Raw genomic sequence first — 12401 nt, 5'->3', positions numbered from 1 at the left:
TGTGTGAAAAGCAGTGCCGTGTGTCATGTACCATGAGCTGTGCAGCATCACTCCCTGCAGCCTCTCTGTAAAGCTGGGAGAGGAGTGCACACGAGTTCAGTGCCGGGGGACCTCCGCCCGCTCCGTGCCTGTGCACAGGCGAGGGAGGATGACAGGGATTCTGGCTGATGGCTCGTTAGGGAAAGAGCTGAGGGGTTCCAGGATTTATGAGTAAGGCTGGCTTGCACTGCAGTAGCACCGCATGTGAGACTATTATGGATGCTTGGTCTCCAGCTCTCTGAGTACTGCTCCAAGTTCTTCAACTGGAATGACAGTGAGTAGTGACTAACTTGTGCTGCTCTTCTCTAAGGGCCCTGTAGTGAGCTGGAGGTGTAATATATGCTTGTAGGAGCAAGCCATCGTGTATATCAGCATGTAGAGAGCATGTTGGCGTCTGCAGATGTTCTTCCTTTTGATTCCAGCATACTGAAAGTATATTTATTTTCAGATAACCTTAGGAAACAGGGAAATTTGAAGTAGTAAGGTCGTTGGAGATATGACAGTTTAACTCTCTAATGTGAAATAGAGAGCAGAGTAGTTGAAACTTCCTTGGAGTGAGATAGGCTTGGAAATAAGTTTGATTACTGTTGCTTTTTGTTTTACTTTTAAAATCAGTATTAAGATTCCAGGTGCTATAGTGAGAGGCAAGAGAATGGGTCAGTAATGACAGATGTGGTAACCTGCTCTTTGCTCTCTGTTTATAAGGTACTAGTAGCAGCTTATCATCAGTTACTCTGGGTCACTGAGTTCAGAGGTATTTTTTCATAAGCTGTTTCTTTGCAGAGTTCCTGCAAGCATGGGGAGCAGGGTAGTCATCATGGGCAGGAGTCATGTGGGGTCCTTTGTGCTATCCATAAAGGGATACAATGGGTGGCATCCATTCTAGCATTTGAGATCCTGTTTGTAAAGGATCAGACAGTAAAGGATGAGTGCACAGAATAGGTGTAACTTCTATGCTGAAAAGGAGAGACTGTTGTATGACAAGGAAAGCATCTAGCATAAAAGACAGTGTGACATCTCTCTCATCAGTTTGCTTCACCACTTTTTCTGTCTTGCCAAAATGTAATTTACACAACTGATATTACAGCCTCAGCATTTGGCCAATTATCTTAATCTTTTGCTAAGACATTAATAGCCCCATCAAAAGTGCTGTGACAGCCTGTATGTTCGACAGGACTGGAAGTTTGTCACTTAAAGACACTTATTTTCATTTTAACTAGTTAAATGATGTGTGGACAAATAGAATTCAAATTTTAACCTTTGATGGGAAAAGAGATGTTGTCACTGATTTCAGAGGAACATGATCACCCATGTGCTAACTCTTCAGGAAAGCACCTAGAGATTTTTTTTTTCACTAAGGTTTTTTTTTAGTACTGTGTGTTAGAATTTGGCTGCCTGAACTTGCAAAATGCATCAGTTTAACCCAGAATCAAGCAGCGAAGAGGGAGCAGTTTCAATGTGCTGCTGTAATCTTCTTTCATGTTACTTTGTGGCGTATTTTAAAACAAAGAACTGAAACACATCAAGTGGCTATTTTAGTGTGTAGCTCCTGCAGTTAGAATGTCAAATTGAGAGCCACTCTGTGCTAGATAAGTCACTAACTGAGAATTGTGTATCTAAAATATGTTTTAAAGTAGATGTAGTCTCTCCAAGACAAGGAGTATTTAAATTCCTTAGCAGATGCTGGTATGACTGTATTTATATCAGGGCAGGGTGACTCCTCTGAAGGGATATATAACTATTGGTTTGTAGATACTAGGTTTTGAAGCTACTGGCAGTAGCTCAAAAATATTTACTAGACTTCATGAAGGAGAACTGAAATGTGACTTTCTCTTCTTTTTCCCTTAAAGAACTGTCTGGTCCAGGAATACAGTAATTTGTGTCTGACATTCATAAATAAACTCATATTTTTTTTGCATTTACTGTCTACTGGATTTCATTTCATTCTGAAGAACAAGATTAAGAGGTGAATTTGCTGGTGACATTATGAGCCTTAGATGGCACACTTGGAAAACTGCTTTATGCTGAGATTATTCTCTGCACCAGTATTTTCTAGTTTACCTCTAGGTAAAGTTGTATGTAACCAGTTAAAAAGTATCTGTGACTGGATGTAGACTGGCCCATAGAAGGTGGTGGAAATGGCCATGCAGTTCTGTAGGTTTTCTGTCTGTTCCCTCTTCCTTCTGGGAATGTGCTGTACGGCAGTTTCCTGCAAATTGGCATGTTTCTCTACTGCCTGTAGTATTGAATCCCTTAAAGTTCATGCCTCACAATTTATCTAATGCCATAGATAGATTGATCCTGTAACCACAAAAATAGATTTACAATAAAACACAACAAAATTGAATCCCGACCACCCCCTGAGTTTTCCACTTCTGTGGCTCCTCCTCATCCTTGATCCTTTTTCCAGAAGAGTTGTTCTCACACTCTTCATGGGTGCAGTGAAAAGATAGCCATGGGTCTCTCTGAGTCTGAGTGATCATCAGCTGCCAACACAAGATTATAATTTTCAGCAAAATCAATGCAAGATTATTTTCCTTGTACTGTGAGAAGACTGGCCACGATCTGAAAATGCACAGATATCCCAGGGTCTCCCAAGGGATATCTCTGCTGATTTCTCCCTAAGTTATTTGTGGAGAGAGAAGCAGAAATGGCATTTCTGTGTCAGGTTTTCATATGGCTGAATGTGTAGAAATTACCTGAAAGAAATAGGGACATTCATGGAACTCTAGAAAACTTCTGCAATGTTGAAAAACTCTTATTAGGAAATCTTGTTCATCTTCATGCTGGCTATGATTCTGTTCCTGAACTGTATTCTCTAGAGCTTTTAGTGTGGTTTTTAAATGAGTCAAGTGATGAGACTTAAGTATTTTTCTTGGAAAGAAAAGTTATCCCACAAGGAAGAAAGGCAGATTTCCATTTATGATGAGTCCTCTAGGTGTGTTAATTTACAGATTTAATCAGACATGTATGACACAGTTCTTGTTCCTCTTATTGACGTTTTGTTGGTTTGTTTTTTTTTTTTTTTTTTGTGTTTTTTTCCATGTAGGTTTGATGATTCCAGTCTTTTGTGTGGTGGAGCAGTCAGACGCCTCTCTTGAATACGATAATCGAGAAGAGCATGCTGAGTTCGTTCTGGTTCGCAAAGATGTGCTCTTTAGCCAGCTGGTGGAGACAGCGCTCCTGGCTCTGGGGTATTCCCACAGTTCTGCAGCTCAGGCACAAGGTATTCAATAGTTTTTTCCCACTTCTCTGCACGGCAGAAGACAGCACCTGAGGTTGTTTGATGTAAGGAAAAAGTAAGAAAATTGGTAGAAAATCTTGGAAGTGTTTCTATCAGTTGTTAATTGCTTAATCCTAAACTAGGTGTACAGCAAGCCCTACATTTTTAGCCTGCCTAGAAAGCATTAGCTAGATCTTGCTGAAGTGTGAAATCTGGTGATAATGATCAGTCAGGATATTCATGACACACTTACTCTGTACCACAAGGCAGGTTGCTGCTTCGAGGAAGTCAGCACAGAAGATAGAACCTTTAGGTGTACAGCTAGATGGTATCCAATATTCCTCTGTATCAGGGCAGTTTTGAACAGCATATTGTAGTCCTTTATTTTTTTTAAATTATGCCTTGTAGGGAATGGTTACATATATATGCATTCTGTCTTTTTGGCAAATAGTTGTAGGAGTAAATGTGCAGGCTGATTTCTGCTTTCACTTACCTACTATATTGCTGCAAAACCCTTTGTAAAGCTCCATAGTCCCTTCCACTCAGAGATGATTCTCTGTTAGCAGGAAAATCTTAAAATAAACAAAGCTTTCCTCTCTCTACCCAAAATATAGGCTCAAAAACCCCGAAATCGTAATCTTGAGGGAGATGGGCAGGAGGTGGTGGGTTGGGAAAAATCTTTCCAGAGTGAACTTCGAATTTCAAGAGGCTTTTTTTATACTAAACAGGTTATTTCAGAGCTTATTCTTTTGGATGAAAAGCCTGTTAGCTTGTCTCCGTATCACCAATAAAGCCTGTGCACATTTAGAGTAGTTTAATAGCAATTTGCCTGGGGATTTAAGTTTTGTCTGTTGTTTTGTATAGGTAGGTATTTGAACGTGGGAACAGAAGAAGCAATGGTGGTGTTGAATCCATGAGTTCTAGGCAGTGGTTAATTGCATGGGCTCCTTGTGCAAACTTCTTTCCAAGCAGAGTGATAGTGATTCATTTCCTCTGTCAGACTCTTCTCTGTAGAGAGGCTCAGGTTCTTCGTATAGACAGCTTATGTACATGTGTTTATTTACACAATATGGTAGTAAAAGCCCTGCAAGAAGGTAGTTGTTTTAGTTTTTAATACAAATTGCTTTGTGTCATCTTAGGGACTCTTTTTTCTGGAATGTAAAAGGTCAGTGTATCCCACCGTTTCCATCCTGGTGAGCCAGCTTTCTGTTTGACAGCACTATCCATCTCAGTTAACACAGTTGCTCAACATGTTGCGAGCTAACATGTGGAACATGCTGCATTAGGTGGCCAAGATTTGATTCTTGGCACTGCCGAAGGGGAATGGGCTTTGCAGAAAACCTGCTCCAAGGGGGCATGTCATCCAGTGCAGTGACCCACACTGGCTGAGCATCTCACTTGGGGGAGCCGTGCTTTAGTGGCATCGCTCTTCTGTGAGAATAGAGAGGAGGAGACAGATTGACTCATGAAGGAAATTAGTCACTGTGCAGGGAGGAAATGGCTGCTGTGTTTTTGAGCTTTAACAAGGAGCAGGTTCAGATACTGATCTGTCGCTTGATGTGCTGCTCGAATAACTCCACTAGAAAATACAAGTTGAATCTCTAGTAATCGCAATCTCTAGTTATTGCAGTTAGTCAAAAAGAAAAGGTATTTTCATCTTTAAGGCAGCAATTACATTCCTCTAGGCAACATCACATGGTATAATATTTAGAATGACAGAAAATACCTTAAAAGATCCATCAGCTAACAAATATTTTGGTCAGGTGATTTACCTTCACACTGAAGGGCCAGTCCACCAATGTCTTTTAGACATCTTGAACAAATACTGCAGGCCATGCTGATCTTGAGATATGAAGCTGAAGTATGCAGCATGTTCTGTACTATCTTGCCTCTGTGCTATCTGTCTGTAAGCTGAGGGGTGAGGTACAGACAGACACAGCCAATAGAAATCTGAGATTGTTTTCTTTAATGCGAAAATATAGGGCTCTAATTTGTTAACTAGGGTTGACAGAAGCACACTACTAAATTGCTATTATAAGGACTTATTTGGGAACACAACTTTCTGTTATTAAAAAGGTGGGAAAAATAAAGCTATTTACTTCATTCATTATGGTTGTATGACAAGTCTGCTTCTATTTTAGTGCTTGGGATTGATTTCCATTTGCAAAACATATTAATAAACGGTCACTTAGTTCTTTTTTAGGATGAACTGAATTGCAGGATCTGCATGAGAAGTTGAAGGTCCTCAGGTGCATTTTTCAGAATGCTCTGAGCATCATGCTCTGCAAAGCAGTGACACGAATAGGTGTCCCCATGTCTTCCAGAGACAAGTAAAGTTTGTCAATGCTTTGATATTGTAAAAGCTGTTGAAGCTGTAACTTAACATGCAACAATTGTCACCTTTTGGGTTGGGGAAGTGTTTCATTTCAGCCCCATCTTTTTTTGTATGATGCTGAGGGGAAAGGCAATTCCACTTCACCCTGTGAGAAGCGTCTTGCCTTTGCCTGTTCTTTTTAGAACAGGATTTTCTGTGGCAAATAGAGGAGCTAGTGGGGCGGGAAAGAAGAGCTGTGGCAGCAGAGAGAATTGCTGTAGGATTTGACACCGCCTTTGCTGTGGTTCCCCATGGCAGCCCTGCAGAGCTGCCGAGGCTCGAGTTGGTGTGTGCCTTGTGTGCAGGGCCCTGCCTCGCGCTCCCCAGCTGTACAGCAGGAGAGCCTGGCTGGCAGAAAGGGAGCATGGCACAGAGGGGTGGGTGGTATGTGCTTCTCTGAGGGGGCTGTGTGCCCAGAGGGGCCCTGCTGTAGGGCTGCCAGCCTGGGCTGCAGCCTGGAGCTCCCCAGGGAGCTGATGCTGTGTCTGAACATTTGAGCTGTAACATGCACATACAGTGGTCACCTGGCTTGAGCCTCATGTACTGGCTTGTGGTCACTTGGCTTATTATGGATCATTTTTATTCCTGGTAGCTAGGTAAATTGATAAGTCTTAGCACAAGCAGTATTGAGACAAAAATGTATCAGGAGGTATACATGAAGGTAGCCCTATGCCTCCCTGGAAAAAGCTGTTTATTCCCATATCGTCTGGGCAGGACACATTTATTCCACAAACAGCTGGTTGTGATTTTTTGTTGATGGTGGTGGGAGCAGAGACTTTTCCAGCAAGTGCTGCCCTCATGAAACTTCCCTTTTCTGACAGGAGCTGTGAAATGTCTTCTGGAACAGCATGGGAATTTGTTAACAGCTTGGCACTGGGGTGTGAAAGTTGGTGGTGTAAATGGCAACAAAGGTTTAATAAACATTTATGTATTTTTCTTTCATCACTCGAGTCTACACCTGACAGTAGGGAACCTGCTACATGTGCCTTTTAGAGAGGAAAAGAGTCATGGTTTAAAGGGACACCTGTTCTATATGTAGTTTAATAAAATTTACGTCCCCTGAGGAAGTGTTTTTTTTTTTTTTTTGTGGGTAAGGTATTCTAACAGGGCTATGCAAGAGAAGGGAACTGGTAGGAGGTACATAGCAAACACAGTGCTGAGTGCTGGGACCAAAGTAATGTGCAGGTAGCTGCAATCTGGTGTAACCTGCATGCAGTCCTGTGGCTTTGGGACCTGCTGTGAAAGCTGATTCCCTCCTCACTGTGGGGTGGAAGAAGAACAGTGTTAGTTTGATGCTTTTAGTATCTACTTTCTTAGAATCCATGTGAAAAAGAAAACAGTGTGATTTCCTGTGCATTATGTTTGTTTTTTTTTGACCAGTTCCTTGTTAGCTGTTGTGAGCGTGTACATTGAACTGATGTGCGTTGTCTGCAGAAGTCAGCAGCTCTGAATGGGTCATTGCAATGGAGTTTGCCTTCTCAGGTAGTTGAGCTGGGTGTGTTGGCAGGGCAGTGTGGACTGCCTGACTGCTCTCTGGGGGCAGCTTTAGCCAGGCACTGACAAGGATGGTTGCTTGGGTTAGTTGCCGTGTGTGGCCATGACAAGGAAAAGGGTGTACAGATGAGTGAAATGGTGCTCAGATGTCAAGTTGAACGGCAGGAGTGAGAAAACAGCGGAGGAAAGTTAACACAGAGTGAGAGATCCTTCCCATCCCTGTCACTGTAGAGAATGTCATGCTCTGGTTCTTAAGCAATGCGTTACCTCGAGCAGAGCCATTACAAGAGGCAGTGCCTTGCATTTATGCCTCAGGGTCCTCTCTTCTTGTGCTCAGTTTCTTGTAATGCTGAGACTGGAGATGGGGAAAGACTTGAGCTTGCAAAGATCTGTGTGGGGGTGGTCGAAGCGGAAGGTTGGAAGGAGAGGTTAGCAGTGGTCAGTGTGCTGGGTGTAGTACAAGAACAAGAAAGGAAAAAGCTTTTAGGTATCTTGCCTTGCCATGTGGAGTTGCAGTAGCTGGACATGGAGGTGAGTGATGCTCTCTGGAGACTGTAGCTTAATAAGCAGAGACCAGACAGCTCAGCCCTGTCAGCCTTGTGTCACTGGAGTGGGAAGGAGAAGAATTCTGTTGTGCCAATGAGTGCCTGGCCACAGTAGCTGTCTCCCAGCGGTACCTCAGGACCTACTCCAGTCCTACTCCAGCTGCCTTGACTGTGAACCTCTGATACTGCTTGCAGCCACAGGACAGCTTGGCCTCCATGCTTCTACAGAGAACTGTGTTCTGGAGGAGCACTGATGGAGCTGTCTTTGCGGTGAGCTGCCGTAAGAGAGAAAGGTGGCTCTTCTGACTGTGTAGGAATGAAAGCAAGGCACAGGCACGTTAAGAACTCTCCTTTGGATTGACAGTGCACATGGCTGGGGCTGGAAATAATCCAGACTGCAATTGTGTTCGTTTTCTCATTTCAAGGGTTTAAATGCGTGAGCTCAGCCTTGCTCTCTGCTGTTAATTGGAGGCCCCTCGCACTTGTGGCCTGTGTTTTAGTATTACTTCAAAGCACAGACCAGATCTGTGTGATACAGTGCTGTTCAGCCAATCAGTCCAAGCCCCAGGCTGCTGTGTGCAAGAATGTGGCAGGCTGTGCTCCTTCACTCAGACCAGCCTTTGTGAGAGCAGCACGACCATCTCTCCCCTTACGGGATTGTAACCGTGTGTACAAATATTTGAAGGGTGTAAATTCCGAAGAGAGAATGGGTTTGCCTAAGCTAGTACGAGAGGGTAGGGCAATTGGAAGGACCTGAGCAGATGTTTAGTAGGGAAAGATCCTGTGAAATATTCCCATCTGTGCTGTCTCCAGAACCACAATAGCTTCCAACTGAGTGTCAGGTAAAGGGAGAACATACCAGCTGGGGGCTGTATTGAACACACACGCACAAGCTGGTTTTATATTTCTTTATCAAGAAAGGTGCAGTAAAAGTGTGGTGAAACCCTGCTGAACTGTGCTTGATGCATACAGCCAAGTTTGCTGGAGCTGGGAAGACCAGATATGCTATTTTCTACACAACTGCAAGGTAGCAATACAGGAAAAAATGAGAGGAAACCTGAGTTCAGGTTTCTCATGTAAATAATGTGCAATAAATTACAAAGCTGCTATAATCTGGGGTCTTCTGACCCCTCAGCCCACTGTCACTAGTGTCTGAGTTATGGCTGCATACTCATGTGATACTCATGTGATCAAAGTGAGAAGAGTTTAATAAATAGGAGAGTCATTCGTATATAATACCTTAAATAACAAGACGATACAGCTAAATATTGGGTCACTTTTTGACTGTCACTCTTTACTGCTACTTTCCACTTTTTCATTTTAATAGAGACAGCGTTTTGGTCTCACCTAACTGAGTTGTCAATCCATAGGAAGCCATTGTATTTCTCTGAGCTCAAACTCTTTTGTCACAGACTATTCTCACTTTGCTAAACCAATACGATTTAAAACAAAACATCCCAAAACAAATGAAAGAAATCTGCCCAGCCCTCTTCACACCTCTTTTCATAAGTTCGGTTTTACACCATCTCTAATTAACTCTTTACCTTTAGTAATCCCCTTTATCCCCCTTGCCTCTATTGGGGATATTTATAATGGGTAAACTCTTCTTTCTTCTCTCTGGTTTTGCAGGTGGCATTATAAAAGACCCAAATCAAATCATTTAAGTGTAGTGTGTGTAAGGGGTTTGGCTCCTACCGACATCTTGCAGTAAACTCTGCTGTGCAATTCTGTGACAACTTGTCTGAGATTGCTAAGTGGACTGGATTTCTTGCAGTGATACTCAGCCATCCAGATAAGTTTTCCTTGTAAAAGCTGCTCCTTCTTGAACTGTTCGTTGCTTGAGTTGTACTCTTTGTCTTTCATCCTGATGTTTGAAGAAAGAGGGCTAAGAACTTCTCAAATATTTATTTCTCTCCCTATATACATCATTTACCGGCAAATCACTGTTTTGTCTACCCTACAAAACTTCATGACAACTGTAAGTGAAATTCAATTAGCTGGAACTATGAGAGAAAGTCACATTTTAATGAGAATATTGAAAACCTCTTCATTCTTTGTGGGTTTTGATAGGCATTTCTTTGCATAATGGACATGGGTTGAAAGACACTGTTGTTAAAGGTTCAGCATCTCATGCCATTTCAATTAAAACCCTAGAATTCTCTTTAAGAGTTCCTCAGAACTCTTAAGAAATCTTACATAAAAAAAGAAGCAACAAAGATTGAGGTTTCTTATATTTGTAGGCTTTACTAAAATTAGGTTTGCATTTTTATGAAAAATACAACATATAAAGAAATGTTAGAATGTCATATTTATAGGTACACAAATGGAATCTATTTTAAGTTATACTTTGGTTTATATATAAACACATATATGATATATTTATAGTTTAGTATACACACATTTTATACATATACATGCATGCAAATATATATTTATACGTGTAATATAAATGTGGAAGCAAAAGCTCAGAATTAAATTAATGAATTAATCTCAGAGTATTTGTCATCCCTGTTCTCCATTTGTGCTGTTTTTTTAAATAACCTCATTGTCCAAACAGCATGAACTCCAGTGAATACTTGAGTTTTTGATAAGCTCTCTTTGCAAGTTCTTAACTTCTGACTAGTGGTCAGGAAGTGTCTGTCTTTGCTTTTCTTGCCTGCCACCCCCCTAAACTGGTGTACAGAAGTTAGTGGGTGATATTGGTGTTCTGATCCCAATATATTGTTTGCAGGATTCTTGTGACAGAACAAAACCTTCTACAAATAATAATCTATTTTTCTAGATGGCAAACATCTGGGTTGTATAAGTAAATGGGTAATTTATTAGTGTTTGAACAGCTTAAAGGTGGGTAAGTAAAGGTAGTCCTGAACAGCTCAGCACTTCTGATGCTGCTTTCTGTCTCTGAGCACAGCAGGCTCGTAAGCAGGAGAGGGGCCGGGGGGGAAAGGAGGGAGCAGAGTGGGCACAATGGGCTTTGGTTGTTCCAGTGAGACACCCTTTCATCCTTCTCTCTGTGAGACTCCACATACCTGCAAAGGGACTTCATTGTTGAGCGCGTTGGAGCACATCATGTTTTGGTGACAGCTCCACGGGCTCCAGTGAACCTGTTGCAGTGGTGTGTGTGTGTCGTTTGTTTGTTCCATGGCTGTAATGGATCAAACTCGGACTGTGCTCTGGGAAGAAATCATTAAACCTTTTGTTCTTGTCTCCTTCTTTGTTTCTGAGCAATGTTGCTCAGGCTATAACAGTGAATCAGTGCTTTAGTTTGATGAGGGCCACATTCTTTAATGCTTTCCATTCACTTTATGTTGCAGGCTACGTGCAAAAAGGTAACACTGCAGGACAGAGGTTTCTTTAAACTTTGTACTCTTCAGGGAAAAATTGCCTGTATTCTGCCAGTGTTACAAACCAGAGAGGAAGTGCGGGGGAAATGGAGCCACAGACTTTTTTGTGTCCCATCAATCATGACAGTAGTTTGGGGTGAAATAAAAATCAAGTTCACTCTGAAAGGCCTGTATGTACCTGATTAAAAATTTAGACCAGTGTATAATAAATTCAGATTTTTCCTGTCTCTCTTCCCAACCTCTCAGCTAAACCCACAAATCCAAGAAACACTGGCAGTTTTGAGTAAAACTGAGAAATGGTGTTTATTAGTTTTAATTAAAAACAAAATTTCGTTGTCTCATTTTTTTTTCCATCTTCATGAATTTGATAATGAAGCAGTGCTCTATTTAAAAGTGGAAATAAATTAGGTTAGGCTAGGTCTTCCCCTGTCCAGAGAAGCAAAATGAGGGGCAGTTAACAGCCTGTTAGGTAGCAAGCTAAATATTTAAACATTCAGCAGGATGAGCAGAGTAAAGCTTGGTGCTGATTAACATGTTAGGGTAGCTTTTTCTTCCTTCTTTCCCTTTTTTTTTCTCTTTTCTTTTTTAGATTTTTAAAAACCTGAATATTTTTTTCCATTCCCTCCTCTAGATAAGGGAAGCAGCATTTTAACCCAGTGAAGGGCTTGGTTTTTTGTTCCAGCTGCAGATTGCCCTGTCCCATCTGCCTTCCCCACAGATGCACAGAGCTGAGCCCACCCCCAGCCGCTTCTTTTGTTAACCTAACAGAGGTAGGGTACATCCCCCAGATGAGCTTCTGCTTGCTTAGAAGTAAATCCCACCTTTCAGAATCCCTGCTTTGCCTTGGGTGTAGGTTCCCTCTGCAGCGTTTATAATGGCTATGCTGCTGGAGAGAAAGCAGAGCTCTCTCTGCCAGCTGGTCTGTCTGAAGTCCATTTATCATCAGTGCCGTGGTCTGGATCTTGCTGCTTGTGTTTGGGAGAATTGGTTTGAGCCCGTGGGGAGCAAAGGTGTCTGGCACCAGGGCCTCTGGCCCACTTATGGGGTAAAGCACTAATTCTCAGTCCCCTTTAACCACGTAGACAAACTAAGCATCAAAACTATTTTGTTTTTAAACTGAAAACCTAACAAAGTAGGCGTAGAAAATGTGAGGGTGCTAAACAGAAAGTGTTTCCTGGTTAAAATAGCAAACGAGAGGCCAACACAACTGACCCTCTGTTCAGTGTCTTCTGTCTCTTCAGGAGAGATCCTCCTGGCAGTGACAGCAAAGGGTAAGTTGTGGTGGTTTCTCACCCCTGTTCCGAGCATTGTAGAAAGGACCTGGCTTTAGTCCTCCTCGTCCTTACAGGAATATAAATGAAGCTGTCAATCAGCAACTGTAT

General features: G+C 42.1%; 2 protein-coding genes across 2 annotated transcripts in view; both read left to right on the top strand.

The window, feature by feature from the left end:
- Positions 1-12401, top strand: part of SATB2 (SATB homeobox 2) — a 128833-nt gene that overhangs the window by 17628 nt on the left and 98804 nt on the right. Inside the window, exon 3 of the mRNA XM_066322584.1 lies at positions 3089-3265. Coding sequence (XP_066178681.1) covers positions 3089-3265 — 177 coding nt within the window. The remainder of the gene's footprint in view (positions 1-3088; positions 3266-12401) is intronic.
- TYW5 (tRNA-yW synthesizing protein 5) overlaps positions 1-12401 on the top strand; it is a 161565-nt gene that overhangs the window by 131538 nt on the left and 17626 nt on the right. The window lies entirely within an intron of this gene.

Source organism: Sylvia atricapilla, chromosome 7 (assembly GCF_009819655.1).
Source record: "Sylvia atricapilla isolate bSylAtr1 chromosome 7, bSylAtr1.pri, whole genome shotgun sequence".
Lineage (NCBI taxonomy): Eukaryota > Metazoa > Chordata > Aves > Passeriformes > Sylviidae > Sylvia > Sylvia atricapilla.
This window is presented reverse-complemented; position numbering and strand designations above follow the sequence as displayed.